Source organism: Pteronotus mesoamericanus, unplaced genomic scaffold, assembly GCF_021234165.1.
Source record: "Pteronotus mesoamericanus isolate MK-2021 breed Mesoamerican mustached bat unplaced genomic scaffold, CSHL_Meso_final contig_40, whole genome shotgun sequence".
NCBI classification, from domain to species: domain Eukaryota; kingdom Metazoa; phylum Chordata; class Mammalia; order Chiroptera; family Mormoopidae; genus Pteronotus; species Pteronotus mesoamericanus.
In genome coordinates, this window is record NW_026555150.1 from 3358123 (window position 1) to 3386106 (window position 27984).

Sequence of the window (27984 nt, forward strand, 5' to 3'; positions counted from 1 at the left end):
CTTGTTACCCACTGAATTTCAAATTTCAGAGAGGTTAAGTCTTATTTTATTTTTTCTTGATTTTAGAGGGGGGGGGGAGAGAGAGAGAGAGAGAAACATCAGTTTGTTGTTCCACTTATTAATGCATTCATTAGTTGATTCTAGGATGTGCTAAGACCGGGATTGAACCCGCAACCTTCGCATATCAGGACTATGCTCTAACAAACTGAACTACCTGGCCACAGCCTAGAGAGGTTAAGTCTTATTCTAAAGTGATTACTATAATGTCTGGTAATGTTTGCTATTAGATCAAAGTTATAGAACGCCTAAAACTGAGGGGGAAAACTGTGCTCAGTTATTTTAATTCAGATCTACAGTTACAAAAATAAATTTGCAATATACATTATTTTTTCAATCCATGCTTCCCATGGAAAGATGCTTTTTGTAAAAGAAATGTTTTTTTAAAAAATCCTCACTCAAGGCTATGCTTATTGATTTTAAAGAAAGAGGAAGGAAAAGAGGGAGAAACATGGATGTAACAGAAAAACATCGATTGGTTGCCCCCATATGCGCCCTGACCAGGGATCGAACCCACAACCTAGGTATGTGTCCTGACTGGGGATCAAACCCACAACCTTTTTCGGTGCAAGAGACGACACTCCAACCAGCTGACCCACCTAACCAGGGCCAGGGCAAGAAATATTCCCACGCCTTTCCCTTCACCCTCTTCTTTCCCTCGGATGCATTACTTTGGCCTTTCCCTTTCCTAAGTTCCAAGGGCCCTTCTTTTGCTTCTGTAGCTTGTTTCCTGAGCTTACACTGCCCAGCTAGTTCACTTCTACTACCTCTATAACTTTCTCTTATAATTTGAAAAGAGAAGAAATAATCCTTTTTATCTTGCATGAATTCTTATTTACTCTGGGCAAACAGAGAAGTTGCTATTTCCAAAACTTTCCTCATCTTCAAAACAAAAGTAATTTTGATTGTTTTGACTCTTCTTGCTCTTTCTAAAATTAAGAATCAAGAGCACAATAGCAAAGTAAATATCTCGTGAGTGTCCTAAGTTTGAAATTCTGACATTCACTGAATAAGATTAATTTATACTAAAATCGGAATAATTCAGACTAACTTCAGAAAATTTGGCTTATTTACTTGAAATCACTTAGCTCAATTTTATACAAAGATACATTCTGAAAAACTCAAACTATTTGAATTATAAACTAAAACTACCAAAAATTAGTTTATAGTGATTATACTCACACTTGACTTACATTATTATATTCTCTATAAAGTAAAAAAACAATATAGTATAGATTTGAAAAAACATTTGTACATTTGTAAAATTCTTAGGTTGAAAGGAAACAATTTAACACAGTACATTAACTTACCAAACAGCACCTGTTACAGGTGAAATAAAGACTTAATACCTACCTAATATGCAGAACACATCAGCAAGAATGGAGGGTAGATCCTCACGAAATTCCTAATTTTAAAAATATAATTATTCACAGTAAATACTACAATAACACACCAGCAAGTATTATGACTTTAGAATAACACTCTTCAGTAAAATTTAAAAACTAACAAAACCCCAACACCACCACTATGTTGACAAAGTATTCTTCAAGTTTCATAATACAGAGAAAATAAAAACTGGGAGGCAACTGATGGAAAAATGTTTAAATGTCTACCATGAAATAACTTGATATAAAAAAAAGAAAAGAAACCTAAACAAGCACCTCAGGAAATACTAAATCTCACAAATGAGTAATATTTTTCCAATGAAGTTTCATGTTAGAAACCACTGGAATTTGGAGTACCTCACACCTACCTAAAGACTGTGAAAACAGTATATTTTTCATCAAAAACTTTAAATGCTGTGCTTGTGCCTGAGCCAACACTAATATATGCAAAAATCATAGTGGCAGCAGAACAGAAATCTAAAAACTATAAAAACAATTACAAGCTGTTGTTCCATAACGCAAGATTCTCTGAAGATGAAAATAATTACCAAAAATCTATATTTTCCTTATGCACTGATAATGTCTGTAGCATTTGGAGAAACTGACCCAAAATGCTCCCCTCGTTTCTGCATGAAAACTTCAGCACTTCCCACTCCCATGTCCAATTTTAGAGCCATTTTCCATTAGTAAGGATCACAGTTCAATTATTGCAATTAGTTTGCTGGCACTGTAGCAACCCTAAAATTAACCTATTTTCAGAGACGAAAGAAAAGAAATTAAATTCTAAAGAACAAATGGGCATCTATAAGAGATATGCAAGATATGCTTCTGTGGCTGAGATATGGGACAGTGAGAATATATGGGATTATGAAAAAGCCATGACAAAGACAATCCAGCTGCAAAAGTATATATAATACCACTAAACAATCTAAGGGAAGGAGCAGGTGAGAACCAAACACACATTAAGTTATTTTGGACTATTCATTTTCAATAAAATATCAGGATCAGATTCCATAACCACACTAAACTCTACATTGATGCCCAACTTACAGAATGAAATAACCTTAATTACAGAGCAGACTTTAGTCTCAAGTTTCTTAAAGGCTAAGAACTTTGGCTATGTCTAACTTGAATGAAAGTACTCAAGCTACTTGAAAACCAGAAATAATAGAACGAGAGGGGTTTTCAAAGACGGAATATTAATTGTTTAAGAAATAGACTACTCCAACATAGCTAATGCTGCTGTTATCAGATACAGTTTAGGGATAAAAGAGAAACTCATATTAAAGCCTTACTGTTCAAATACATCTCAGTGTAGCGCGGGGGGGGGGGGGGCGGATCACAACAGCTAGACATAAAGTTCTTTAAGACTATCCCCAGGAAAGCATAAAAATCATACAAAGGGGATTACCTACCCTCACAGAAAGAGGCTACAGAAGCTTAAAGCAGCACAGGGGAAATTTGTACTAATATTAAAAAGCTCCAGGTCCCACCTCAATCATGCTTATTATGGAAAGTGTTCTCAATTGGGCAGATAATTTTATTTATACAAGTTTAAGATCCAGCCTAATAGAATAACACACCATTTGTAAAAATTCAAACTTAACTACTGGTTTACAATAAACACTCTTAACACCCTTACAATTTCAGAGCTCATCTTTCATATCAAATACCAAACCACCATGAAAAGTGTCTAGTCTCAATCTAACGTAAATTGTCTAATAAATAAAAGGCTGAAACATAATAACCACTTAGAGGTTAGGGAAAAAAATCTAGTTAACATTTTCTAAAACTGCCAGCAAAAAAAAAAAAAAAAAAAAAGGCCTTGATATGCTATATTAGGAGACATATACTAGCCACATTATTTTTATAGTAACATTTTAAATTAACTATATCTTGATTTCATTACAATGCATGCATTTTTTTTGGCTCTCCCAGCTTATATAACATTTTCTGCTTTACTTACAACCAGACAAAAAAGTAAAATATTTTTATTTCTCTAGCAACAAATGACTTACCAATATTACCTTAATTTAAACGCTTTAGGGATGTTTGTATCAAAGGGAAAAAAATAGGTAATTATTAAATTAAAAAACATATACATATAAACACTTACACTAATGTCATTAAAAACATTAGATGCTTGTTCATGCTTTAGATTTCCTTTAATCACATGGTATGATAATTCATAGAGAGCTTGCTGGAAATCTGTTGAACATAAAAGAAAAGAGTGTAAGGACACAGTCTCTCGAATACAAAAGGCAGACTCTCTGAGGAAAATCTATATATTCCCTACTTCTCAGTTGATCATAAACATCAATGATGATAAGAATAAGTATACTTCTAATGCTTTACTTTAGCAGACTTTTTCCCCTTTCATTTTCACAAAAACACAATACTAAAAGAGTAGGAAAAAGTTAACCTTGGCTCTACTACTAAACCATAATTACTGCTTGCGCATTTCCTTCCAATCTTTTTTTTTTCTTGGATGTCTATATATTTTACATATTTGCATTCACAGTACTCACCATTTGGTATTCTGATATCCCTATACTTTTAAAACCATTTTCTCATGCTACCAAAGCCTCCAAAATTATTTTCAGTGACTGCACAGAACTCAGGCAAGTGGATATAGATTAAATTAATCATTCCTCTCACCAGCAGATTTCATAGATTTCTTAAATATAGCCATTATAGTCAAGTCAATCTCACAGCTACACTGACAACAGGTAAAGAACAGCAGTAAATACAAAATCAAGTTTTATCCATATCCTACTGTCAGAGAAATTTCACCCTAAACCTAAATCTTTTTTTCTCCTCTATTTCCATCAGAATTCAAACTAAAAAAAACTGCATATGTAAATACATACATAAAACAGCAGTTCTGTGATAACTGTTGACCACAAGTAGTCTCATTCATTACTAATTAGCATAACCACCTTTCCTAGAGAAGGAATATTTGGTGAAGGGTAGGAATTAATGGTTAGGTGAATACCTCTTCCTTCCAGCCATCTTTTTCTTTAGTCCCATACACTAAAAACTTTATCTCCTTCCTCTCATTTAAAGTAGGGAAACAAGTGAATCTAAAAAGAATTAATGCAAAATAAAGTCAATTTGTAATCTCCCTTTGACAGGAATTGAAAATCTTTCAAGGCAAAATTGCAAGTAAAAAATCAAATATTTAAAAATCTTCTCCCTTGGTTTGACTACTCCTGGTCACAAAAAAGGAATATAATAAAAATCAAAACTTTTATCAATGCCACTCTGAACAATGAAACAGTATTTTGCAATGAAATAAATCTGTCCATTAAGTTACTTGCTAAAGAAATATAGCCAGAGTATCCCAATTCCTTTTGAAGACTAATTTAATATATTTACTTTTTACTAAACATATTTACTTTTTATTATATATTATACCATCTTCACAAATATGGCTTCATTATGCTTGTAATAAACTATATAAAAACTAAAATGAGAAGGAAAAATTCTATTTGTTAGTATGGTAGGAATATGGGGTCAATTTCATGCTTTCATTTTCTATTAATAAAATGCTTTTACAACAAACAATATTCATTTAAAGTTTTCTAGATAACTATTTTTTTTAAAGCAATCATTCTCAGGACAAAACAGCTGAGCATAAACTAAATTCCCTTAAGAATGTGGGCTCACAGTGCTGAGGGAATTCTAATCTTAATCACAGAAGATTAAAACAGAGAACAAATAGCCCAGGTCATTTTGCTGATACTAGGTGACATAAAAACAATGACAATGTAATCCAAAACTAGCAAAAAATAGTCCCCAATACACAAGTCATTTAAATGTCCATTTAGTGGTTAGCAACTCCTATTGTATTTTACCTATACAAGCAGTAAGTGGTGCCTTAAGCCTGCCAGGCCAACCCCACAAAATCCTGTAAAATCTATACTCAAGTTGAAAAACTTTGTATTTTACAATGGGGAGGGAAACTTACAACCCTTATAATTATACACAAAAAATAAATAAAAGATTTTATCAATGCTAACATTTCACAAGCAAATGGGACTTCTAAGGATTCTTAGATGTTCATTGTGGGATTTGAACGCTGAAGCCACCAGTTCTTGCTTATGTCAATTATCACCAGGACTACAGTACTCATGTTTTTCAGCCATCATTACAACATTACTTTATTGGGGGGAGGGACTTATAAAAAGAACAAGGTGAAGTGGTGTGTGCAAGGGAAACTGCCTGTCTGAAGTGAAAGCAATTCAAGTGAGGGGCAGAAAGGGAAAAGGCAGAGGGAACACTACCCAAAACTCGATCCCCTTAGATAGAACGAAGGAAATTCTAAAGAAATGACATTTAGTTTCCTGCAGAGACTACCAACTGGGACATTCAAACCAAAGCTTGATTGTTGGGAGATAGCAGGCAAAGAATGCATGTGTTGAGGAAGCAAGCAATAGCAAGTAAAAGAGACCACCAGCAAGTTCAGACGATGAGGACATGTCCACAATTATCTTTGGTTCCATACATGAATCAGAACAGCCATACAAATTAACAATATCTGATAGTTATTAAAGATCCACACAGCCCCAATTTAAAACTAAAAGAGGAATAAGCCTCTTAGGCTATTTATAGTATTTCTGAGAATTCTCTCTTACCTACTTACATTTCAATAGCAAACAAGGTCAAAGTTAACCAAGAAGTTAAACACTTGTTTTAAACATGGGAAGAAAAAAAATTGAGCATTCAAGTGCTTTTAGAAAGGAGTCTTTTTTTTTTTTTTTTAACCTTCCTACACTTCTGGCAGTTAACTAACTTACTCAAAAGAAAAGGCATTGTATCAACCTCAGAAATCTTTATGAAAAAATTTTTTTTAAATCTTTATGAAGAGTAATGCAATTTTATAAGCAGAATGAACTGGAAAATAGCTTTGGGGACTCAGGCTAGAAATGTTGTCTTAAAACAGATCTTACCCAAATGAAAGAAAAAAATGGCTCATTCATTTGTTAAAAAATGCTTTCCACTCAAAAAGCCAAATTTTCTTTAAAAAGCATGTAATCTCATATTAAGAAATATATACTTTTTGATAAAACAAAACAACCTTATCTATAGAAAATCACTGTTCTTAATCCTTTATTCATGAAGGCATAAGTTTAAGTAAATGCAATGAATTTTACCTAATAATATTGGGGTTAAAATAAAATACTGGTTGTAAATAATTTTTCCCAGATTGGAAAAAAAAGAAAACACTCTGGGTTTTATCCCAATGAAAGCTATGTTAAGAAAATACTTGACACTTACTAGACATAATTGCTTTTGTTTTTACCCTTCCTTTCTAAACCCATATGCCTAAATTTAAGTTAATGAATGTTATATAGTAACATCCTTCAAAATTAAAATAACTGGAAATTTTTAATGTTTAATTCCATAACATTTTTCTTAATAAACCATATTTGTGATATGCAGTAAACAACTCCTTTGCTTTTAAGGTTTTCAATGATACAACTGCCATTAACAAGATCCCCAGATACCATCTAAACATAATCAGCTTTAGTAAAAACACTGAACCTCAGTTACTGGAAATTTCCTCGTGTAAATAAGATCACAATCATTTTTCTTTCCATTCTAACTTTTCTCTTTTGTTTATGACTGACTGATAACTAGCCTATATAATTTTTCATATAGCTAGCAACTGCTGAAATTTGACTAAATATACCGTGTCATAACTACAAAAGCCAAGCAAAAACATGGCTATTATGCAGGTCAAAAACACCCTTATACAAAGATGTATAGTCTAAATATAACTATAGTTTTAATCTTAGTTGTAATATAGTCATATAAAAGTTTTATATAATGTGAGCTATCATATACCTTTTGTTTTCATTCATAACAATTTGATGAAAAATGGGTTTTTTGTTAATATTGACCAAGCCAAAAATAATAGTTATGATATTTTTAAAACTCTTACCTCTGTAAGTCGAACTATCATGGCTTTTATTTTCACTGAGGATCCGACATAAATGCAAACTAGAATAAAACAGAAACAGTCTGCATTAATTTCAAATCTTAAAGATGATCCTTATAGAGTAAATTATATCAACTAAAAATATTTGAAAATGTATCAGATGTTTAAATCCACCAGTTTATAATGAGAATAAAACAAATCTAAAAACCCCAATTGGTCAGAACTGTAGGATGCTAGTGAATCAATTCATTATTTTGAAAACTAGTAAAACAAAATAAAAAATCAAGCACTTATTCTGCCTTCATATATGAACCAACAGTTGATAAGAAACGTCTCTGTACTTAAGTATTTCAATTAATAAATAATGAAGGAATGATAGAATTACATTATCATTTTAAGATTCCTGATAAATTAAAAGACCTAGGCATCTTCAATGGCTGTTCACATCACAAGAGACAACACCAGAGACAATCAGACCTTATGCACTTCCTGATCCTGATAAAAAGAATATACCACCCACCTATGAAGTAGTCTTAAAAAACAAAAAGCCCTGACCTAAATTCAGACTGTGGGAAACTCTATAGGACAATAACCCAGTCTCTTCAACAAATACATTACTAGGAAAAATAAAAGATGGTGAGGGATCCTCAGAGTAGAAAGGGCTTAAGAGGTGTATCAATCACAATATATGGATCCTTATTTGAATCCTGTTTCAAACAAGTATTTTAAAAATTAACATTTATCGGTCTACTGGAATATTTTATAAAGACTATCTTTAAGAGATAGATGCTGAAATATTTACGTAAGAAATGATATTTACTTCAACAGAATGGGGAAATCGGTGGGGTTACAGAACAAACAAGATTGGCCAGCAGTTGACAACTATTCAACTACTGAAGCTGGTTCATGACATATCATTGAGGGGTTATCATTATTATTCTGCTTTCTCATCTGTTGAGATTGTTTCCAATAATAAAGTTTGAAAACAAAAATAAATAAATACTTATACTTTGAATACTTCTTCAGCAAAGAAGAATGGGTATATAGGCTACAGTGAAAAGAGGTGTGCTCAATTGAATTCCAGAAAGGAGAGAGAGAACAGCCAAAAACTATATTTGAAGAAATAATAGCCAATAATTTAGTTTTCCAAAACTGAAGTAAAATCCACACCTGGGCACATTATAATAAAGCTAAAGAAAACCAAAGATAAAACTATTCAAGCAACTAAGAAAAAAAAGACATTATTATCTTCATGACTTCTCAACAAGAACCATGACTTCTCAAAAAGAACAATGAGTGCCGGAGAAAGGTGAAAGATGCATTCAAGGTGCTAAAACAAAGTATCTACTAACCTAAAATTCTATATCCAAAAAACTTTCCAAGAAAAGGCAAAATAAGGACTGAACCTCAAACAATAACTGATTTCATACACTAAAAGAAAAGCTTAAGGACATTCTTTAGTTAAGATAAAAATGATCCTAGATTTAACCTTAGAGCTGCCTCAAGAAATGACAAGGAGAGCACACTTGCTCACTTCTCTTTCTACATGCCCCCTGCCCCCGCTTAAGTTCCAAGGGCCCTTCTTTTGTCTCTGTAACTTGTTTTCTGAGCCCACACAGCCCAGCTGGCTCACTTTTTCTACCTCTGTGATTTAAAAAATAAACTTTCACTTGTATTTAAAAAACAAAATACAAAAGCAAAAGAAGAAATGAGGAGGAAAAAAGGTGATTAAGTATATGGGTAATTCTAAATGAATATTAACTGAATAATAATAATAGTGCCTTGTAGTATTTAAATATGTGGTATTAAATATATATATATATAAATGGAAAATATTAAAATACTTCAAAACTAATGTGGGTTTATCCCAAATACACAAAGTGGTTCAAATTAATTCACTACATCAAGGTGATTTTTTAAAATCACACTATTGTTCAATAGATGCATAAAAGACATTTGACAATATTCAACATCCATTACTATCCTTTAAAAGACCCTTAGCCCTGGCTGATAGAACTCAGTGGACTGAGTGTCGGCTTGTGAACCAAAAGGTTGCTGGTTCAATTCCCTGTCAGGGCACATGCCTGGATTGTAGGCCAAGTTCCCAGTTGGGGGGTGGGTGAGAGGCAACCAACCGATCAATGTTTCTCTGCTTCTCTTTCTCCCTCCCTTCTCCTCTCTGTAAAAATAAATAAAATCTTTTTTTAAAAAACTCATCAAAAAATAGGAATAGAAAGGAACTGCTATAATTTGATAAAGTAGCAGTTTAAGGGTTCATAAATCCTTGATCCCCAAGACACTTTCTGGAGTTCTGCAAGGTCAGAACTATACTTGTAATAATACTAAGATTCCTTTTTCCCTTTTCCCTTTTTTGCTGTACTAATATTTGCAATGTTCAAAAGCAAAGGAAGATAAGACTACTAGCACCTTAGCATGTATCAAGGCAGAAACACCAAACTGCCTCACTGATTCTTCAAGATCAAGAAATCAAAGAAAAGAATACAGCCAGTCTCATGTAAATGTCACCAAACTGTTTCATTATATTTTTCATGACCCTTCACAAACAAAAGCCAGTTTCACTTAAGAATGTGCTCGATGAGAATGACATTAGCAAGATGGGAGAATAGGAAGCCCGAGGCCTTCCTTCCTCCCATGGAAATACTGAATCAACAAAGCACATAACAATTCCCTTCATGAGAAAGTCAGAAACAAGCTAAGAGATTTCTATATCCCAGGCAAGCACTACCAACTTCATAAAAGCAGGTAGGAAAATTCACCTATTCACCATAATCCCTCCTCCTGGCAAAGCACCACACAACTGAAAGGAAAACTCCCAGCTCCCAAATTCTCCACGGGGAGGAAAAGAAGACTGAACACAACACCTAACGTTCTGATTGGTGGGTGTAGGCTACCTGAGGGACTAGTCTATTTCTGGAACACCTTGGTACACATGTAGGTCCTGACATACTCTAGGTGCCTAGATTACTTGCTGAAAACAAAGGAGAACTGAGTGGCTAGCTGCAGGTCCAGAGGACCCAGCAAACAGAGACCAATACAGCTCAGCAACTCTCCTTCAGGGGAAGAAGAGAGGACTGGAGCATGTCCAACAGTCCAGCTCTTGGGGGTACTGTCTGAGGGACTGGTTTTAATCTACCCTGACTTAGAGTGCAGATGGTACCTGGCACACTATAGCTCCCTTGGGGGCCACTAGTAACAGTAAAGGGCTCGGTGGTGTGCTGCTGCTTCAGAAGACCCATGGTACAACAGGTGGACACAAGAGGATATAATAAAGTACACACTTCTAAAAGAAGCTGGAAAATCCCTCCCATTTGGAAGCACTACCCTTAAGTCCAAAGGACATATGTAGAAAAAAGATTTGAGAAGCCCCCAGAATCTACAACCAGGCTGATTGGTAAAGGCCTTTCCCTGTATTAAGCCAGTCCATTAAAGCTGGGAGAGGGCCTGGCCAAGTAGCTCAGTTTGTTAGAGCATTGACCTGATACACCAAGGTTGCAAGGTTCAGTCCCCGGTCAGGGCATATACAAGAATCAACCAAGGAATGCATAAGTAAGTGCAACATCTAATCAATGTTTCTCTTCTCTTCTTCTTCTTCTTCTGCTTCTTCTTCTTCTCTATCAATCACTCAATAAATAAATAATTTTTTAAAAGACAGGGAGAAAAAGAGTGTTTTCCAAATGCAATGATACCAACACAAAATTACAAGGAACATAAAGAAACAGGGAAAATGACCCAATAAAAGGAACAAAATAAGTCTCCGAAAACTGACCCTGAAGAATAAGAGATGCATGGATTATCTGACAAAGAATTTAACCATCATGAAATTGTTCAATGAGCTCAGGAAACTGATGCATGAATACATGAGATTTTCAACAAAAGGATATAAAATATTAAGAAGAAGAACCACTTCTGGTCAAGTTGGCAGCACAGGCAGATACGGCTTGCCTCTTCACACCACATCAAAATTATGACAAAATTATAGAGCAACCATCACTCAGAACCGTCAGAAATTGAGTTGCATGGGAGTTTGACAACTATAGAATTAAAGAAACCACATCCATCCAGACTGCTCCCACACCCACGAGTGGTGGATAAAAATTTGGGAGGGATATCTCAGGAGCAAGGAGTCTCAGCCCCACACCAGGCCCACCAGCCCACGGTTCCAGTGCCAGGATGCTAAGTCCCCGCAACTTCTGGCTGTGAACACCAGCAGGGATTAAGTCAGTGGAAGAAAAGTGCTGGAGCCCCAAGCAGTTCCTACTAAAGACCCCACACACGGACTCACCTACTCAGACTTACTCCCTCTGTGCTCCAGAACTAGGGTAGCAGCTTGAACGGTACCAGTGCAATACTGAACTGAAAACTTAAGTGCCTGGCATTGAGGTGAGCAGAGGCCATTGTCCCTTTTCTAAACCCTCTCCCCACAGAGCTACAGAGCCCACAAGCTGGCGCCATATCTGAGACTCCATCAACCTGGCTAACACTGTTTGACCCACCTTGGAGATCCCCGGAGACTCTGTCCCACCCAACTTATAGGTCCACCCAAGCTGCTTTTCCATGTCAATGGTTGCTCTTGGCTCATACAGCACAACTTCCAAAATGCTCTCAAACAAACAACAGCTGGCCTCAGTGAGCCCCACACCCTCCTGGCACTAGCAGCAGCCAGCCCAGGTTCACAGCTTGGCTCCACCTGGGAATTTCCAAGCCGAGCACGAGTAACAGTCACCGCAGATTGCTTTATTGCTCAGGCAGGGTCCCCCGGACAAACCATAGGTGGAGACTGACCTTGGCCTCCACAACCTGGAAAACCCAAGGGCCAGCAAACTCAGTGAACAGCTACAAACCACATTGGAGCACCACCACCCTGTCCCTGCACAGCTGGTCCTCCACAGAGGGCAGAGGTTGGTGGTAAATGGTCACAGCCAATCCTTGCTGCTGACTGGCCTGGGTAAATCCCTCCCATGGACCTGCCAACAGCAACCAAGACTCAACGAGAGGAGGGTGTACTCAGCCCACACAAAAGGCATACCTTGAATACCCAGCTTGGGTGAAAGGGGAGGCTGTGCCACTGGACTCTACAGGACACCTACTACATTAGGCCATGATACCAAGACAGGGAGTCATAGCAGCTCTACCTCATACATAGAAACAAACACAGGGAGGCTGCCAAAATGAGGAGACAAAGAAACATGGTCCAAATGAAAGAACAGATCGAAACTCCAGAAAAAAATAAACAAAATGGAGGTAAGCAATCTATCGGATTCAGAGTTCAAAACACTGGTTATAAGGATGCTCAAGGAACTTAGCGAGGACTTCAGCAGCATAAAAAAGATCCAGTCAGAAACAAAGGATACACTAATTGAAATAAAGAACAATTTACACGGAATCAACAGTAGAGCAGATGAAGCCGAGAATCAAATCGATGATTTGGAACATAAGGAAGCAAAAAACCACCAATCAGAACCACAAGAAAAAAGAATACAAAAAAAAACCAGGACAGTATACGCAGCCTCTGGGACAACTTCAAGAGGTCCAACATTTGCCTCATAGGGGTGCCAGAAGGAGAAAAGTGCGAGAAATTGGAAATCTATTTGAAAAAATAAGGAAAGAAAACTTCCCTAATTTGATGAAGGAAATAGACACGCAAGTCCAGGAAACACAGAGATTCCCAAACAAGATGGATGCAAAGAGGCCCATGCCAAGACATGTGATAATTAAATTACTAAAGGTTAAAGATAAAGAGAGAATTTTATGATCAGCAAGAGAAAAGAAGTTAATTGCCAATAGGAGAGTTCCCATAAGACTGTCAGCTGATTTCTCAAAAGAATCTTAGCAGGCTAAAAGGGATTGGCAAGACATATTCAAAGTCATGAAAAGAAGAGACCTACAGCCAAGATTACTTTTCCCAACAAAGCACACTTAGAATCAAAGGACAGATAAAGAGCTTCCCACACAAGAAAAAGCTAAAGGAGTTCATCATTACCAAACCATTATTATATGAAATGTTAAAGGGACTTATTTAGTAAAAACAAGAAGATCAAAACTATGAACAATAGCCCTGGCTGGTGTGGCTCATTGGATTGAGTGCCGGCCTGCAAACCAAAGGGTTGCTGGTTTAATTCCCAGTCAGAGCACATGCCTGGGTTGCAGGACAGGTCCTAAGGGGCACGTGAGAGGCAACCACACATTGATGTTTCTCTCCCTCTATTTCTCCCTCCCTTCCCTTCTGTCTAAAAATAAATAAAATCTTTTTAAAAATAAAAATAAAATTACATATTTTTAAAAAACTATGAATAAAATAGCAAAACTACGTATCTATCAACAATTGAACCTAAAAAGCAAACTAAGTGAAGAAGAAGAACAGAGACAGAATCATGGATACAGAGAATGTTTTGATGGTTGTTCAGATGCAAGGGGAGTGTGGGGGAACGGGTAGAGATGAGAGAATTAACAAGTACAAAGAGGTAGTTACAGAATAGCCATGGGGATGTAAAGTACAGTATAGGAAATGGAGTAGCTGAAGAACTTATACACATGACCCATGGACACAGACAAGGGTGTGGGGACTGCCTGCAGGAATGGGGGACTGGGTGGGGGGGGGGGAACAAAGTGAAAAACTGAAACTGTAATAGCATAAAAATAAAATATAATTTTAAAAAATTAGAATTTTGGAAAACATTGTACTGAACTAGTTCCCGATTCAAAGTTTCCTGATTAGTGCAGTGATACTAAAGAATGTGTTTTCTGATATTATACAATGTACTGTGTCAATATTTGGAAGAGCTGTATCCTTTAGTGAACCAATGTTTTCCAACTGACCAATGCACGATGTTGCAAAATAATGCATGGGTAAATGATTCCAAGTATAAAAGAAACAAATGGATTAACAAATTACAAAAGATCACTGATGTGGTTTTGGATTTAGCATTGAAACAAATCATTCAGAAACTACCACTTGATGAATTTTGATATGACATCAAAGAATACCTACAATTATCTGAAAAGGCTATTAAAATCCTCCTTTTGCCAACTATTTACTTATATGAGGCTAGATTTTCTCCATTATCCATCACAAAAAAATATAATGCAACCCCTACTTCATAGCATACATAAAAATCAACTATGGTTAGGTAAGACTTAAAAATGAAAAGCTAGCCCTGGCCAGGTTGCTCAGCTGGTTGGAGCATTGTCCCATGCACCAAAAGGCTGTGGATTCAATTCCCAGTCAGGGCACATACCTAGGTTACAGATTCAATCCCCAGTCAGGGAGTGTACAGGAGGCAACCGAATGATATTTCTTTCTAACGTCGATGTGTCTCTCTCTCTTCCCCCATACTCCCTCCTTTCCTCCCTTCCTTTCTCTGTAAAATCAATAAACATACCCTCAAGTGAAGATTTTTTAAAAAATGAAAAGCAAAATAATACATCTCCAGAAAAATCAAATGGGGTAAGTTCATTAACCTGGAAATGGGGGAAGATTGCTTAAACACAAAAGTACTATTCATAAAAGAAAAGACTGATAAATTTGACTGCATTAAAGTTCATGGCTTCTATTCATCAAAAGTCATCATTATATGAGTGGAAATGCAAGCCAAAGAATAAAAAGACACTTGCCAGACATACAGTATAACCCACAAAAGGTACAAATACAAACTATATAAAGAACTCTTACAGCCATGATCAGAATGGCTCAGTTGGTTGAGCATTGTCTTGCAAAGCAAAAGTTCACTGGTTCAATTTCCTGTCAGGGTACGTGCCTAGGTTGCAGGTTCAGTCCCTGGTCAGGCACAAGCAATCGATGTTTTCTCTCTCACATCAATGTTTATCTTCCTCTCTTTCTTCCCCCTTCCCCTCTCTCTAAAAATAAATAAATATTTTTTTTAAAAAAATAAGAACTCCTACAAATCAATGAAAGAAATGCAAACAATCCATAGAAAAATAGGGAAAAGATATAGAGGCCTTTCATGAGAAATAAGAAATCTAAATGACCAATGATGTAAAAAGATGCCCATGAAAATATAAGCCCCGAGAAAATACCATTAGTACATATCATATTGACAAAATTTTTAAAAGTCTGACAATATTAGCCTATGGCCATACCACCTGGAACCAGCGTGATCTCGCCTGATCTCGGAAGCTAAAAGTCTGACAATATTAAACATTAGCCAGGATGTAAAGCAAGGTAACACTCATATACTGCTGGTAGGAGTATATTTTGATAGTTTGGCAGTACCCAGGAGAGTTAAGTATAATCACAATCGAGAATCCAGAGATTCTACACTGAAGTATTAATATATATCCCACAAAAATATATGCTTGTATACACTAAGATACTTATATAAGACTGTTTCTATTGGCATTGTTGGTAACAGCTAAAAACTCCAAACAAATTTGTTCATTAACAGCATAAGAGATCAACAAATCATGGAATGTTTATATAATGGGTCATCTTGTAACTAGGAAAATCAATGAACCACAAATACGTGCAAAAATATGAATGGATCCTACAGACATAATGTTGAGCAAAAGCAGCCAGATACAATAGAATACACCCTCTATGATTCTATTATGTAAAGTCCAAGAAAAACTTAAACTTATTGGGTAGTAAAACTGTAAATAAAAACAAGGAAGAGAAAACCATAAATACCATGAAAATGGCTACCTCAGGAAAGACAAGGGGAGTACAATCAGCAAGGAAGGTTGTATTGTCTTGACCTGGGTGTGAGTTACATTCAGGTGTGCATCTTAAAGATTCTTTAAGCTTTACATTTAGGATTTATGCACCTTTCTGTATTTTTTTAACTTCACAATTTAGGAAAAGAAATATTATGAGTTGCACAAGGCTCTAACAAAAAAAGAGAAACAATGAACACAGATATTTCGTACTCTTTTGTGTCTAACAATCCTTTTTCCATAATCAATTATTTTAAAATTTATAGAATATGCTTATATATTACACCTAGTTGAAATATGATGCCACATTACAATCATCCACATAGAGATTATCTATTTTGCAGATTATCCATGCCCTTAAAGCTCAGCTCTCTGTGTCTTTTGATTATTTCAATACTCCATCATTAGGATGAGCAGTACAAGGTTGTTGAAAGTCAAAGACAACTTTTCCTGGTCAACAATTCACTTGTAGGTCTCACAAAATTATTTTCAAAGCCAAAGAATAAAAAGGCCTTCCCAATGGAGAATAATTGCTAAATTAAACCTGCATAGTCTGAAAATCTAATTTAGTTTCATTTTTAACCAACTCTTATTTAAAAAAAAAAATTCAGAGAACACCTTAGAAATGGCAAAGTAAACTGATTTAAGTTTGACTCCAAGTACTTTCAACTACTTCCCTGGAGAACTAGATGGGGCTTTTCAATGTGTCGAGAGCAGTGGTTAAGCTTCTCATTTCTCAATATGTTAAACCTACCACAAGCTTATCTGGAATGGGAAATAAAATCAATCTTCCTTCCAACAGGCAACACATCTGCTTCAAACTAGTATCAGAGAATATAACATAAAAATGTCTGCAACCTCTCTCTTTTGTCGAGGGTAAACATATAATAAAGTGTATCAAGACTGCTTCAATATTTGCTATAGAGTATTAAAAAAATTCCCCCTTGTAGTTCTCACTGTCCCCATAGCTTTAATTCCCTTTAGACTACAGTAGCAGGAAATCTTTGACAGAAGAATGTAATGGAATCAAGTAACTCATCTTGTGCCCAGAGACTACTAAAAAGCATGGCCAACTAGTCCTTATGGTGAATGTTTGTGCTCATTCACATTTTCAGTAGCTTCATTTTGTTTGCTTTAATAAGCTTAATGCATATGTCTTTTGTGATAATCCTTCCGGTGAGGAGGAGGAAATATCCAAATTCCACCTAATCTAATGGTATAGTCACTGTTACATAATTTTAAGAAATAATTGAAATATAATGCCATCTTATCAGTCACAAGGCCCAAACATATTCATTAGGATAAAGATGGTAATGTCAACATGAACTATTAATTAGCATCTCAAATATTTGCTCAACCCCTGGCTGGTGTGGCTCAGTGGACTGGGTGCTGGCCTGGAAACCAAAAGGTGGCTGGTTCGATTCCCAGTCAGGGCACATGCCTTGGTTGCAGCCAGGCCCCCAGTTGGAGGCATGTGAGAGGCAACTGGTTGATGTTTCGCTTGCACTTCAATATTTCTCTCCCTCAACATAAATAAATAAAATCTAAAAAAAAAATTGCTCAAATTGTATAAGGAATCACTGAGGGACAATTCACTTGTATAACAGAAATTTTTATTTCCCTAGTACAAAACAGTTCTTCCTTCGTTGTAAAAGGAAGCTAAAAACCATCACTAAGAAATTTCCCCCAAGCAGTAATTTTGTGCCCTGCTCCCTAAGTAACCCACTAACAGATCATGAAGTATCTTTAGAGAAACAATCATTTCTGCATGCTGCATATCTTACTAAACCTGTTAAAACAATTTTAGTACTCTATTCTAAATGATTAAGGGAAAAACAAACTTCCTCCAACAGCTGCCCATTTTAATGTGACTTTAAAAGTAAACTAATATTCTGCCTTGGTCCACATTCAAATAATTATTTCAGTTCCTTAATGAACTCCAAATAATTGAGTTTATCATTTTTTCCACTTTTAGAACAGTTTGAAGCACTATTGCAACGATGCTGTCTCAGGTCCCTGAGAACAAAGACAGAATCTACTTTCTGTCAAAGATCCGTGAAACAAACTGAATAAAATGTCTGAAATTCTATCAAGGACTGAGTATTTTGTGACTACTTCTTAACATGAGTATTTAGCTTACCACCTTAGTTGTTCCCATTTTGTGGTAAAAAAGCAAACAGCACAAGCCTGAACTACTTGATTATAATCAACATCTGAATGTTGATTTCCCATAGAAAATTAATGTCAATCTGTACTTTAATTCTTAAAAACAAAACAACAAAAAAAGTAAATTTGGTTAAGTACAGTGCTACCTCTATTATCATTGTTAGGAGAGACATAACCCATGAAAAATGAATATTGGGACATGTAGTTTTAACTTGAAATATATATTTATGAAAATGAAAACATGCATTTGAGGAGGAAAGGGAACAGGAAATGTTAAAAAAAAAAAGACAACGTAAGTTCCTGCACACAAGTACATTAATAGCACTCACCCTGCCTTCATATTTAAGCACTGTAGAATAACTTAATTTTTCTAACAAAGAAAGCAGTAGCCTAAAAAAAATTTGATATTGCTGCAATTCCTGAAGAATGTATTTCTCTTACCAAGATTTATACCTTGTGAATACAAGTTGAAATGAGAAAATAAATGCCAAATGAAAACTAAGACATGAAGGAAATATTTCAGATAAAGCTTCAGCTGAATTTAGGGCACCTTTCAAGAAAAAATACAGAAATAAAGATTCAATTACCAAAGACTAAAATTTCTTATAATGATTATCCATGACCACCCCCTCCTATTTCCCTCCAAAGAGATCAGATCAGACATCTAGTGAACATCCAAATGTACTTAAGTTCTGAAAGCGTAAAATCATTTAGCAGAATAAAAAGAATGGCAACCAAAACATTTTGCGATTAAATTTTAAAACTTTATTGTAACTACCAATAATAAAATCTAAAAATTCTAATTGATATGTAAATTTTTAAAAAAGAATTAAGTCCTTCAAACAGATAAATAGATGATATTCAACAAATATAAGTGTTTCAAAATCCCTAAGCACTGACATGAGGCTAATACCTTCGGATTAAGAGCTTGGAACATAAATCCCACATTAAGGTTACTTGTGACACAATGAAATGCTCAGCTCGCTCTATTAATGATTTCTATTAAAAACAATTCTCCACTGGATCTACCAGTACACTCAAGTTTATTAGCTTAATCATGGCAAGTCCTATGCTAATATAAAATCATCAAGAAGCTAAAACTCTAAAAAAAAAAAACGCTTCTGCACAGCAAAAGAAACCACCAACAAAAATGAAAAGGGAACCCACTGTCTGGGAGAACATATTTGCAAATTATACATCTGATAAGGGGTTAATATCCAAAATATATAATGAAATTATACAACTCAAAACCAGGAGGACAAACAATCCAATTAAAAAAATGGGCAAAGGACCTGAATACATACTTCTCCAAAGAGGACATACAGAGGGCCAATAGACATATGAAAAAATGGTCAGCATCACTAATCAGAGAGATGCAAATTAAAACCACAATGAGGTATCACTTCACACCTACCAAAATAGTTACCATCAATAAATAAACAAACGACAAATGCTGGAGAGGATGTGGCTGGAGAAAAGGGAACCCTAAGTGCACTGTTGGTGGGAATGCAGACCAGTGCAGCCACTGTGGAAAGCAATATGGAATTTCCTCAGAAAAATTAAAAATGGAACTGCCTTTTGACCCGGCAACCCGACTTTGGGAATATATCCTAAGAATCCTGAAACTCCAATTCAAAAGAATTTATTCACCCTTATGTTCACAGCTGTGTTATTAACAATAGCCAAGATCTGAAAATAACCCAAGCGCCCATCAGTAGGTGACAGATAAAAAAGCTGTGGTACATTTATACAATGGACTACTACTGCCATAAAAAAGGAACTCTTACCTTTTGGGACAGCATGGAGGGACCTGGAAATTATTATGCTAAGTGAAATAAGCCAGTCAGACAAAGATAAAGACCATATGATCTCACTCATATGTGGAATCTAATGAACAAAATAAACTAATGAATAAAACAGAAACAAATAGAAAATAGAAACTGACAGATGTCAGAGGGGAGGGGAGGGGGGACTGGAGGAAAGAAGGTGAAGGGATTAGCCAAACATATATGTATAGCCCACAGACACAGACAACAGTGTGATGATGGCCAGAGGGAAATGGGGGGTGAGGGCTAGGTGGAGGTGGGCAAAGGAGGAGAAAATGAGGACATCTGTAACAGTGTCAACAATAAAAAGTTAAGTTACAAAAAGAAACTAGCCCAAGCTGGTGTGGCTCAGTGGACTGAGTGTCAGCCTGCGAACCAAAGGGTCGCTGGTTCGATTCCCAGTCAGGGCACATGCCTGGGTTGCAGGCCAGGTCCCCAGTGGGTGGTGTGGAAGAGGCAACCAACCTATGTTTCTCTCACACATCGATGTTTCTCTACCTCTCTTTGTCCATTTCCCTCTCTCTAAAAATAAATAAAATCTTTCTTAAAAATTTAAATAAAAGAAACTAAAACTCTAATTCCAAAAATAAAACTATTGAATTCATACCTTGCATATGTCATAGTATTTGAAAGAGTTTGCATTAAGATGTGAAACTTGTAAGAACAGATCTAAGTGTTACTGGAAAGAACACAATTATTACATTTTGGTAGTCCTTTGACCTTTTGATATCTCTCAGAAAAAATCATTTTAAGAGTTCTGTAATTTACCATTTAAAACATAATCAGTATCTCTGGAAAGAATAGGTTAGCTAGGTTTGTAATGGCAAAATACAGGGGTTATTTTTCCCCTCCTAATTACCTAACAAAACTTATTCTTCAAAGCCAAGACTTTCCATCTTACTAGACACTTACTTTTCATGAGGCACAATTAAGAATTGCCTTCTCTTAAAGTTATAACACGCCCCATGTATCTCATATGTTGCTTTAACACTACGATGCTGAAGTTGACTACAACTCCCGGAATACACTTACACTGTAAGAAGTGACAGACAAGAAATGAACTTCATGAAATGCATCATGCATTTTTTAAAAGATAACATTAAGTTAAAGCTAATATGCTAATGTAGCTTGTCAAAAAGGAGAAATCCACCCAAGATATAATTTTAAGTAGTGGTCATATTCTGAAAGCCAAATCTATAAATGATTCACTAATAATTTGGTGGCACGTTACCTTTGTTGTTGTTTTTTCCTGAAGAGAACATATTCTCAAGATTTTATTGTCGCATAATAAAACAAAATACGAAGCTTAGAACTGGATCTCTTGGCTCTTACTCTTCTTATCTTCCCCCCCCTCCCCAGTTCAAATGCTTGCATCTCTCAACAGCCAGCATTCACTTAGATCTGCAGTTGGGCTCAATGCATTCAAGCCTTGGCACAATCTTCTTTGTAGTTTTAGCCTTTTTGCAGAAAATCTGCTTAGTCTACCCACCATAGCCACTCTACTTCCTGTCATAGCCACTTTTCCTGAGCACACAGAGGATCCTTGCCCTTCTGGTACTTTGTTACATTGTTGGGTTGATGCTTGCCATGCTTCTTACAGAAACCAGGTGGTTTTAGGAATGGTCATCACGTTTGCTAGAGTGCTATCAGCAGGGAAAAGCTTACCTTGGTTTTTAACATTTCCAGTTGCTGGTTTATTTTTAAGAGGCTGTTTTCAGACAAAGGAGGTGATGTTTTGTCATTGAATTACAATACCATTTGTTCTAATCAAATGAAAATGCTAACATATCTATCTTTATCAAGATAGAAAAAATCCAAGATTAGACTATATGCAACAAAGTATCAAATAAAAGATAAGTACTGGATGGTAGTGCATTTGACTAAAATATTTCATTGTGTCACACAACTAACAAGTTTAAACTCTATGTAACAGAATACAATTATAAAACTGACTATACCAATTTGGATCTACTCTAATTCAAACTACATTCCACAAGCCATGAAATAAGTATATTACATGTAAGTAACAGTTTTGAAGCAGCTCTTCAAACACAGGAACTATGACAGGTAGCATACATCATGTAAATATACAAAAAGTGAATCCAAAATTCCATTTTGACTACATCACTTTGTTTTTCTCCAAAGACTGCCTGCCAGTCAGAAGCCAAGCAGAATTTCACCTCCCAGCCCTAAAACCAGTCATTCCATGGTGGGAGTCACAACAGTAAAACTGTCAAAAACAGTCAGCTGGAAGGAGGAAGTTGAGCAATTTACAAAGATGACAGCCCCTAAATAACTAAAGCGGCCTTTAAAGGTAAACAGTGAACTGATTTATCCTAATCTAATATAAATGAAAATGATGTTTTGGTAATTTCCCATCCTGCCTTCCCTGAACACAAGGGACCTAATGGCTATTTGATAACTAGTAGTACAAGGACTTGGAAAATATTCCAAACAGTTAAAAGTGAATATTCATCAAATTGACTTGTCAGTTAATAAGCCAACAAGCACTCTAAACATATGCTGGGGGGGGGGGGAGGCAGGACAGTTGAACCAAAATAAATTTGAGACACTCCCCACTCTTCAAGGGTCTCTCAATTCGTTAGAGTACAAGAGTACAGATAAAAGAGTCAGGGACCAATTAATTGCTAACCTAAGTGGTACAGTCTTTAAGTGCAAGAGCTGTCCAGTAAGTTTAAACGTCTAAAGATTGTAATAATAATATTACTTTTAATAGTTATCACTTGAGCACTTCTAATAAGCCAAGTGCTTTACAGGCAATATTTAGTCTTCACAACAATCCTTGAAGTACTTATTCCCAATTTACTCAAGGGGAATCTGTCAAAGTGGTTAAGGAACTTATCCAAGGTCACTCAGCTAGTTAAGTGGCTATAAGACGGCCGCTTACTCAGGCAGTCCAATCTAGAGCTCACACAGTTAAGACTAAGTAAAGCAGTGCGAGTGCAGTAGGGAGGCCATATAGGCAGGCAATATTACATGCGCACGCCTTCCCCGCGTTTCCTTCTAAGTAACAAAGTTCCAACGGTAAACTGCACCAGCAACCGTAAACTGACCGCTGTGGGAAGGTGGAGGGGGCAACGACGGTTAAATTGGCTAACGAGTTAACTCATACAGGATTAAGCTTTAGCTAATAAAGCGATTCAAAAAAGGGTATTAGAAATAAATTATTTGTTTCTTAGTACCTGGGGTTTGTTTTGCTACTTAAGCAATTTTTTTTTTTTTTTTCCGAGAGAGAGCTGAAATTTTGGCCGAGGAAATCGCGGGTATGGCAAATTACTGTTAGGTATTACTGGAAAAAAAAAAGTTTTATGACTAAAGGAAACGCGTTATTCTGGGTACTCGAGAACCTTGGAGAGTTGCCAAAATGAGTTGCAGTCCCAGGACAAAATGGGGTTTAGGAAACATTTAATGACGAAAGTTGAGTCCAACACGAAATGGCTCCTAAGGTGAAAAGACGGAGCAAAGAAATGCTGGCAGGTCTTCGGGGAAAGCGGCCATGCTTACTACACTTCTCTCACGGCCTGCGGCGCCGCGCAAGGCCGGGACAGTCCGAGAGAACGCTCCCCGGGAAGACGTGAGTTGCCAAGCGGGGCTCTTCGCGACGCCCCGGGCTTCGCGGCGGCGGGCGGAGAGGAGGGGAGGGAGTCCGGGATGGTTCGCCCTCCTCAGACTTCGGGCAGAGGAGGCGCCAGGCTCCAAACTGCGGAGTCGAACGGGTGCAGAGTGAAGAAATGGGACAAGAGAGAGATGGAAAGTCCGAAACCCCCCGGCGCGGCCCCGTGAAGAGAAAGGAACCAAGTGAGCTGAAGCGAAGAAGGGGACAAAAAGAGACCGAGCGGGAGCGCGGGGACCCGCAGGGGCGAAACGGGAGTTCTGCTAACAGGGAGGGTACGGCGGGCTGAGGAGATTTCGGGGAGGCCAGGGAAGGAAGGCGGTCGGCGGTGGTTACCACAGCACCTCACCTCAGTTAGAAACTCCTAGCCAAACATCCACACCCGCCGCCCGGATGGGGGAGGGGGCACATCTCTCCCCCCACCCCCAACCTCCCCCAATGTGTGAGAGCGCGGCTGACATCAAGGCCCGGCCTGGCCGTGCGCCCGCCTCCAGTCCCGACACTCACAATTCGCCTCTCCCTGATTTCTCCCAGTTCTTTATCCACTCTACGGGAACCAACACCGTTGCGGCCGCCATCTTCCCCTCACTAGTAGCAAAAGCCCGGATGTGTAGCACGCGAGCGAGAGGTCAAAGTGAAGCACCGCCCCCCAGGCATGCCGGGAACTGCGAGGTCGCGCTTCGATTTCCCGCCCCACACTCCTCTCCACCCCGCGGAAGCCCGAGGCCCTGTGGCCAACGAAGTCGCCGAGACCCGTGGGTCCCTTCGTAGATGCCCTCGCTTCCCATTACAACAGGAAACGTGGCATCCCCGAGGCTGACTCGTAGCCCTTATGTTCTTCCGTAGTATCTACTGCAGGCTACTAATTCAAACATGTATTTTTAAAGTACCTAAAATGTGCCAGACGTTGGAACTAGAAAAACAATAAACCATGATACCTACAAGTGCCTCCTGATAAGGTGCTAATTTTATAGAGTCCATCATACCAAAAATTTGCATAACCTAAATTTAATCATGAGGAACACCAAACTAACCCATATCGAGGGACAGTCGACAAAATTACTGACTTCCACGATTCAAAATTGCCAAGGTCACTAGAGACAGTTCTTCTAGGTTAATGGAAACTACAGATGTGACAACTGATCCCCACCAGAAAAAAAAAATTTCTTATGCTAAAAAAGGGACATTATTGGAACAATTGACTATATTTTAAAATCTGTAGATTACACAGTAACATTGTGTCAATGTTAACTTATTGATTGTAACAGTGAAGTATTTACAGGTAATGGGGCATTATGTTGCAACTTACTCTAAAATGTTTTCAGTAAAAAGATAGAATGATTAAGCCAATGTAACATATTAACATTTTAGAAATCTGGGTGGAGGACATACAGAGGTTCTCCCTTGTATTTGTGCAATTTTTCAAACTAAAAAGACTTTATAAATACAACTTTGCCATGGCTGGTGTGGCTTATCTGGTTGGAGCATCCTCCATTAGACTGAGGGGTCTCAGATTCCACGCCTGTTAGGGGCATGTAGAGAAGGCAACCAATCGATGTTTCTCTCTCTCCCTCTCCTCTTCCTCTCTCCCTCCCTCCCTCCCTCCCTCTCTCCTTCCCTCCAATGCTGACAATCGGATGCAGTCTGATGTATGGAGTGATGAGGTGATTTTAGGTAATTGTAAGGTCAAACAATCATCATTTTAGTGAAAATAAATAATTGGATCAAGAAGGAGGCATATAAAAACAAAAATATAAAATAAGTAAAATAATCAAGGAATGAATGCAAAAGCTGTACCCTTTGTGAGTCTGTCCCCTGAAATGCTGCATATTGGAAATGGATTTTTATGAACTAAAGACTTAGTTGTGTTAAATATACAAATTAAAATTTCTAAAATAGCCACCAAACAAAAAGATACTATGTATCTTCCAAACTGCCAGAGAGGAAAAACATTGGAAGAGAAAAAGGAAAAAAAATATCAAATCCAAAAAAAGCAAGAGATGAGGGGAAAGTTTTTTAAAGGTGGGACAAAAAGAGAACAATGGTAGATTTAAATTTAAATATATCAGTAATTGTATAAAATATAAATGAAATAAATGCTCCAGTTAAAAGTAAAGACTATCAGACTGAATTTAAAGAAGTCTAGCTAGTTTTAAGAGACATCCTTAAAACACAGAGACACAAAGTTTGAAAGTAAAAATGATGGGGAAAATATACGAGGCAAACACTAAGATCAATAAAAATTAGGCTGTTACAGCTAGATTAATTAATATTAGACAAAAATAGACTTTAAGGAGAAAATAATCACTAGATTTAAAGAGGGTTACTGTATATTGGTAAAAATTTCAATTCAGCAGGAAAATGTAATAATCCTAATCCGAAATGTACTCAACCTCTTTGAAATATGTGAAGCAAAAATTAACAGAACTGCAAGGAGAAATAGACAAATCCACCACCTCGATGAGAGTCTTTAATTCATCTTTCCGGAAATAAAGCAGACTAAAAAAATCAGTAAAGATGTAGAAAATATGAACATTAAGTGAACAAGTTTAATCTCATATATACATAGAACTCTGTACCTAGTAACTGGGAAATAAACACTTATATTTAGAAATTTAAAAACATACATTGAAATAAATGACAAGTCAAAGTATTATGGTAGAATGGGTGACCAGAGGGGAAAAAACGGCAGGGCCCTCATCATTGCAATCTAATAATAAACTTAATACAGGAGGCTAAAAGCAAAGGCTCACCCGCTGACCCAAGTAGTCCTGAGCCTGGCCCAATAAGGGCGCCAGGAATTCTGAACAACACAAGTAAACTATGATAATGTGGGGGGCGGGGGCGGGAAGCCCTTGAAAGTCTGTGTGTGTGATCTCCACTAGCTGGGAAACGGAAAACCTTGAGACTGTGTATGCATCCCAATGCCTGGAAGGGAGAAGGGAGGGGGGATTACGGTGCCCACAGAAAAACCCATAAAACAATTTTGGTTAATGCCTGCTTCCTGTCACATATGCAAAATGAACAAATAGAGTCTGGAGCAACATAAGGATTCAGGCTAACACATCCCCATACATACCTACATTTGGGTACTCACATCTTCCGGGGGTGGGAGGAAAGGTGTCACCACTTTTGCCCATCAATCAAAATGTAACTCCCTCACCCCCATCCCACCAACTATATAAGTCCTCAGAACACAGGACTTGCTCTCTTGGCTCTTTTTGCCGCACAGGGAGCCCCAGGCTACCTGGCCTCTGGTCACCTCTTTTGGCCACCCAGCCTTTGCCACCCTTACTTTTGCTTTCCAATTAGAACTTAGCACTAATGAGCTTTGTTTGCATGTTAATAGGCTTACTGATCTGTAATTCTTTACTGCATTGGTAAGAAGAACCAAGTTTCTGGGACTTTCTCCCATGACAAAAGGAAAAGGTCATGCTAAAAATTAGAATACTTAGAACAGAACAGTAATGAAAATATTACATATCTATACTAATGAAAAACATGATGGGTTGCTGCTAAAGTAACAGAAATTTATATCATTAAACCTTTGTATTATTAAAGAAGCAAGGCTGGAAATAAAAAAGCTAAGCATCAATTTTAGAAGTTGCAAAAACAGTAACACAGTAAATGAAAGAAAGTAGAAATAAGGATATTTTTAAATAACAAATACTACAAAAAATAATTATATCCAATAGAAAAGATCAACAAAACCAAAAATTGGTTGGTTGAAAAGTCTAGTAAAACTGAGAAACCTCTGGCAAGACTAATTATAAAAAAAGAAGAGAGAAGGTACATACAAACAAGTATTGAGAATTGTATAGATTGGGTTCATGACAGGAAACAGATGACATACTCAAAGGAGATAATTAAAGAGATTTTAATTAAGGAACGATGCATAAGGATGTGTGCAGGATTTAAAAAAACCAACAAATGGATGGTAAAGCACCAACTTAGGTACTAAAGGTAGCACACCTAAGCCTGAAGGGGCAAGGGAAGTGGGTTGGTTAGCAAAACCCAAGGAAATAAGGGAAAGTAAAACAAAATAAAACAATAAGGGAAGGAACATTCAATAGGCTCTGTGGCCTTCTGTAGTGGAATTATTGCTAACTCACATCCCAGCAGGGAGGGGGTCTGGGGGATAAATACCCTGAAGTTTCCCTCCCTCCATCATCCGACCTGCTGATACCTTCCATTGGTTGGTGGCTACTGGAAGCCGTAATGCAAGAGAGAAATGAAGTTGATATGGGTCAGAAAACAGAGCAGGGTGGAAAGTAGATCTTG

General features: G+C 37.0%; 1 protein-coding gene across 3 annotated transcripts in view; it reads right to left on the reverse strand.

Moving 5' to 3' along the window:
• Nucleotides 1–24302, reverse strand: part of THOC2 (THO complex subunit 2) — a 113681-nt gene extending 89379 nt beyond the window's left edge. For all 3 annotated transcript variants that reach the window (XM_054576988.1, XM_054576986.1, XM_054576985.1), the window contains exons 1-4: nucleotides 24211–24302; nucleotides 7390–7448; nucleotides 3559–3650; nucleotides 1411–1462 (exon numbers count right to left, since the gene is read on the reverse strand). In XM_054576988.1, the coding sequence (XP_054432963.1) occupies nucleotides 1411–1462; nucleotides 3559–3650; nucleotides 7390–7448; nucleotides 24211–24281 (274 nt within the window). In that variant the 5' untranslated portion in view covers nucleotides 24282–24302. The remainder of the gene's footprint in view (nucleotides 1–1410; nucleotides 1463–3558; nucleotides 3651–7389; nucleotides 7449–24210) is intronic.
• Nucleotides 24303–27984: the final 3682 nt, after the last annotated feature.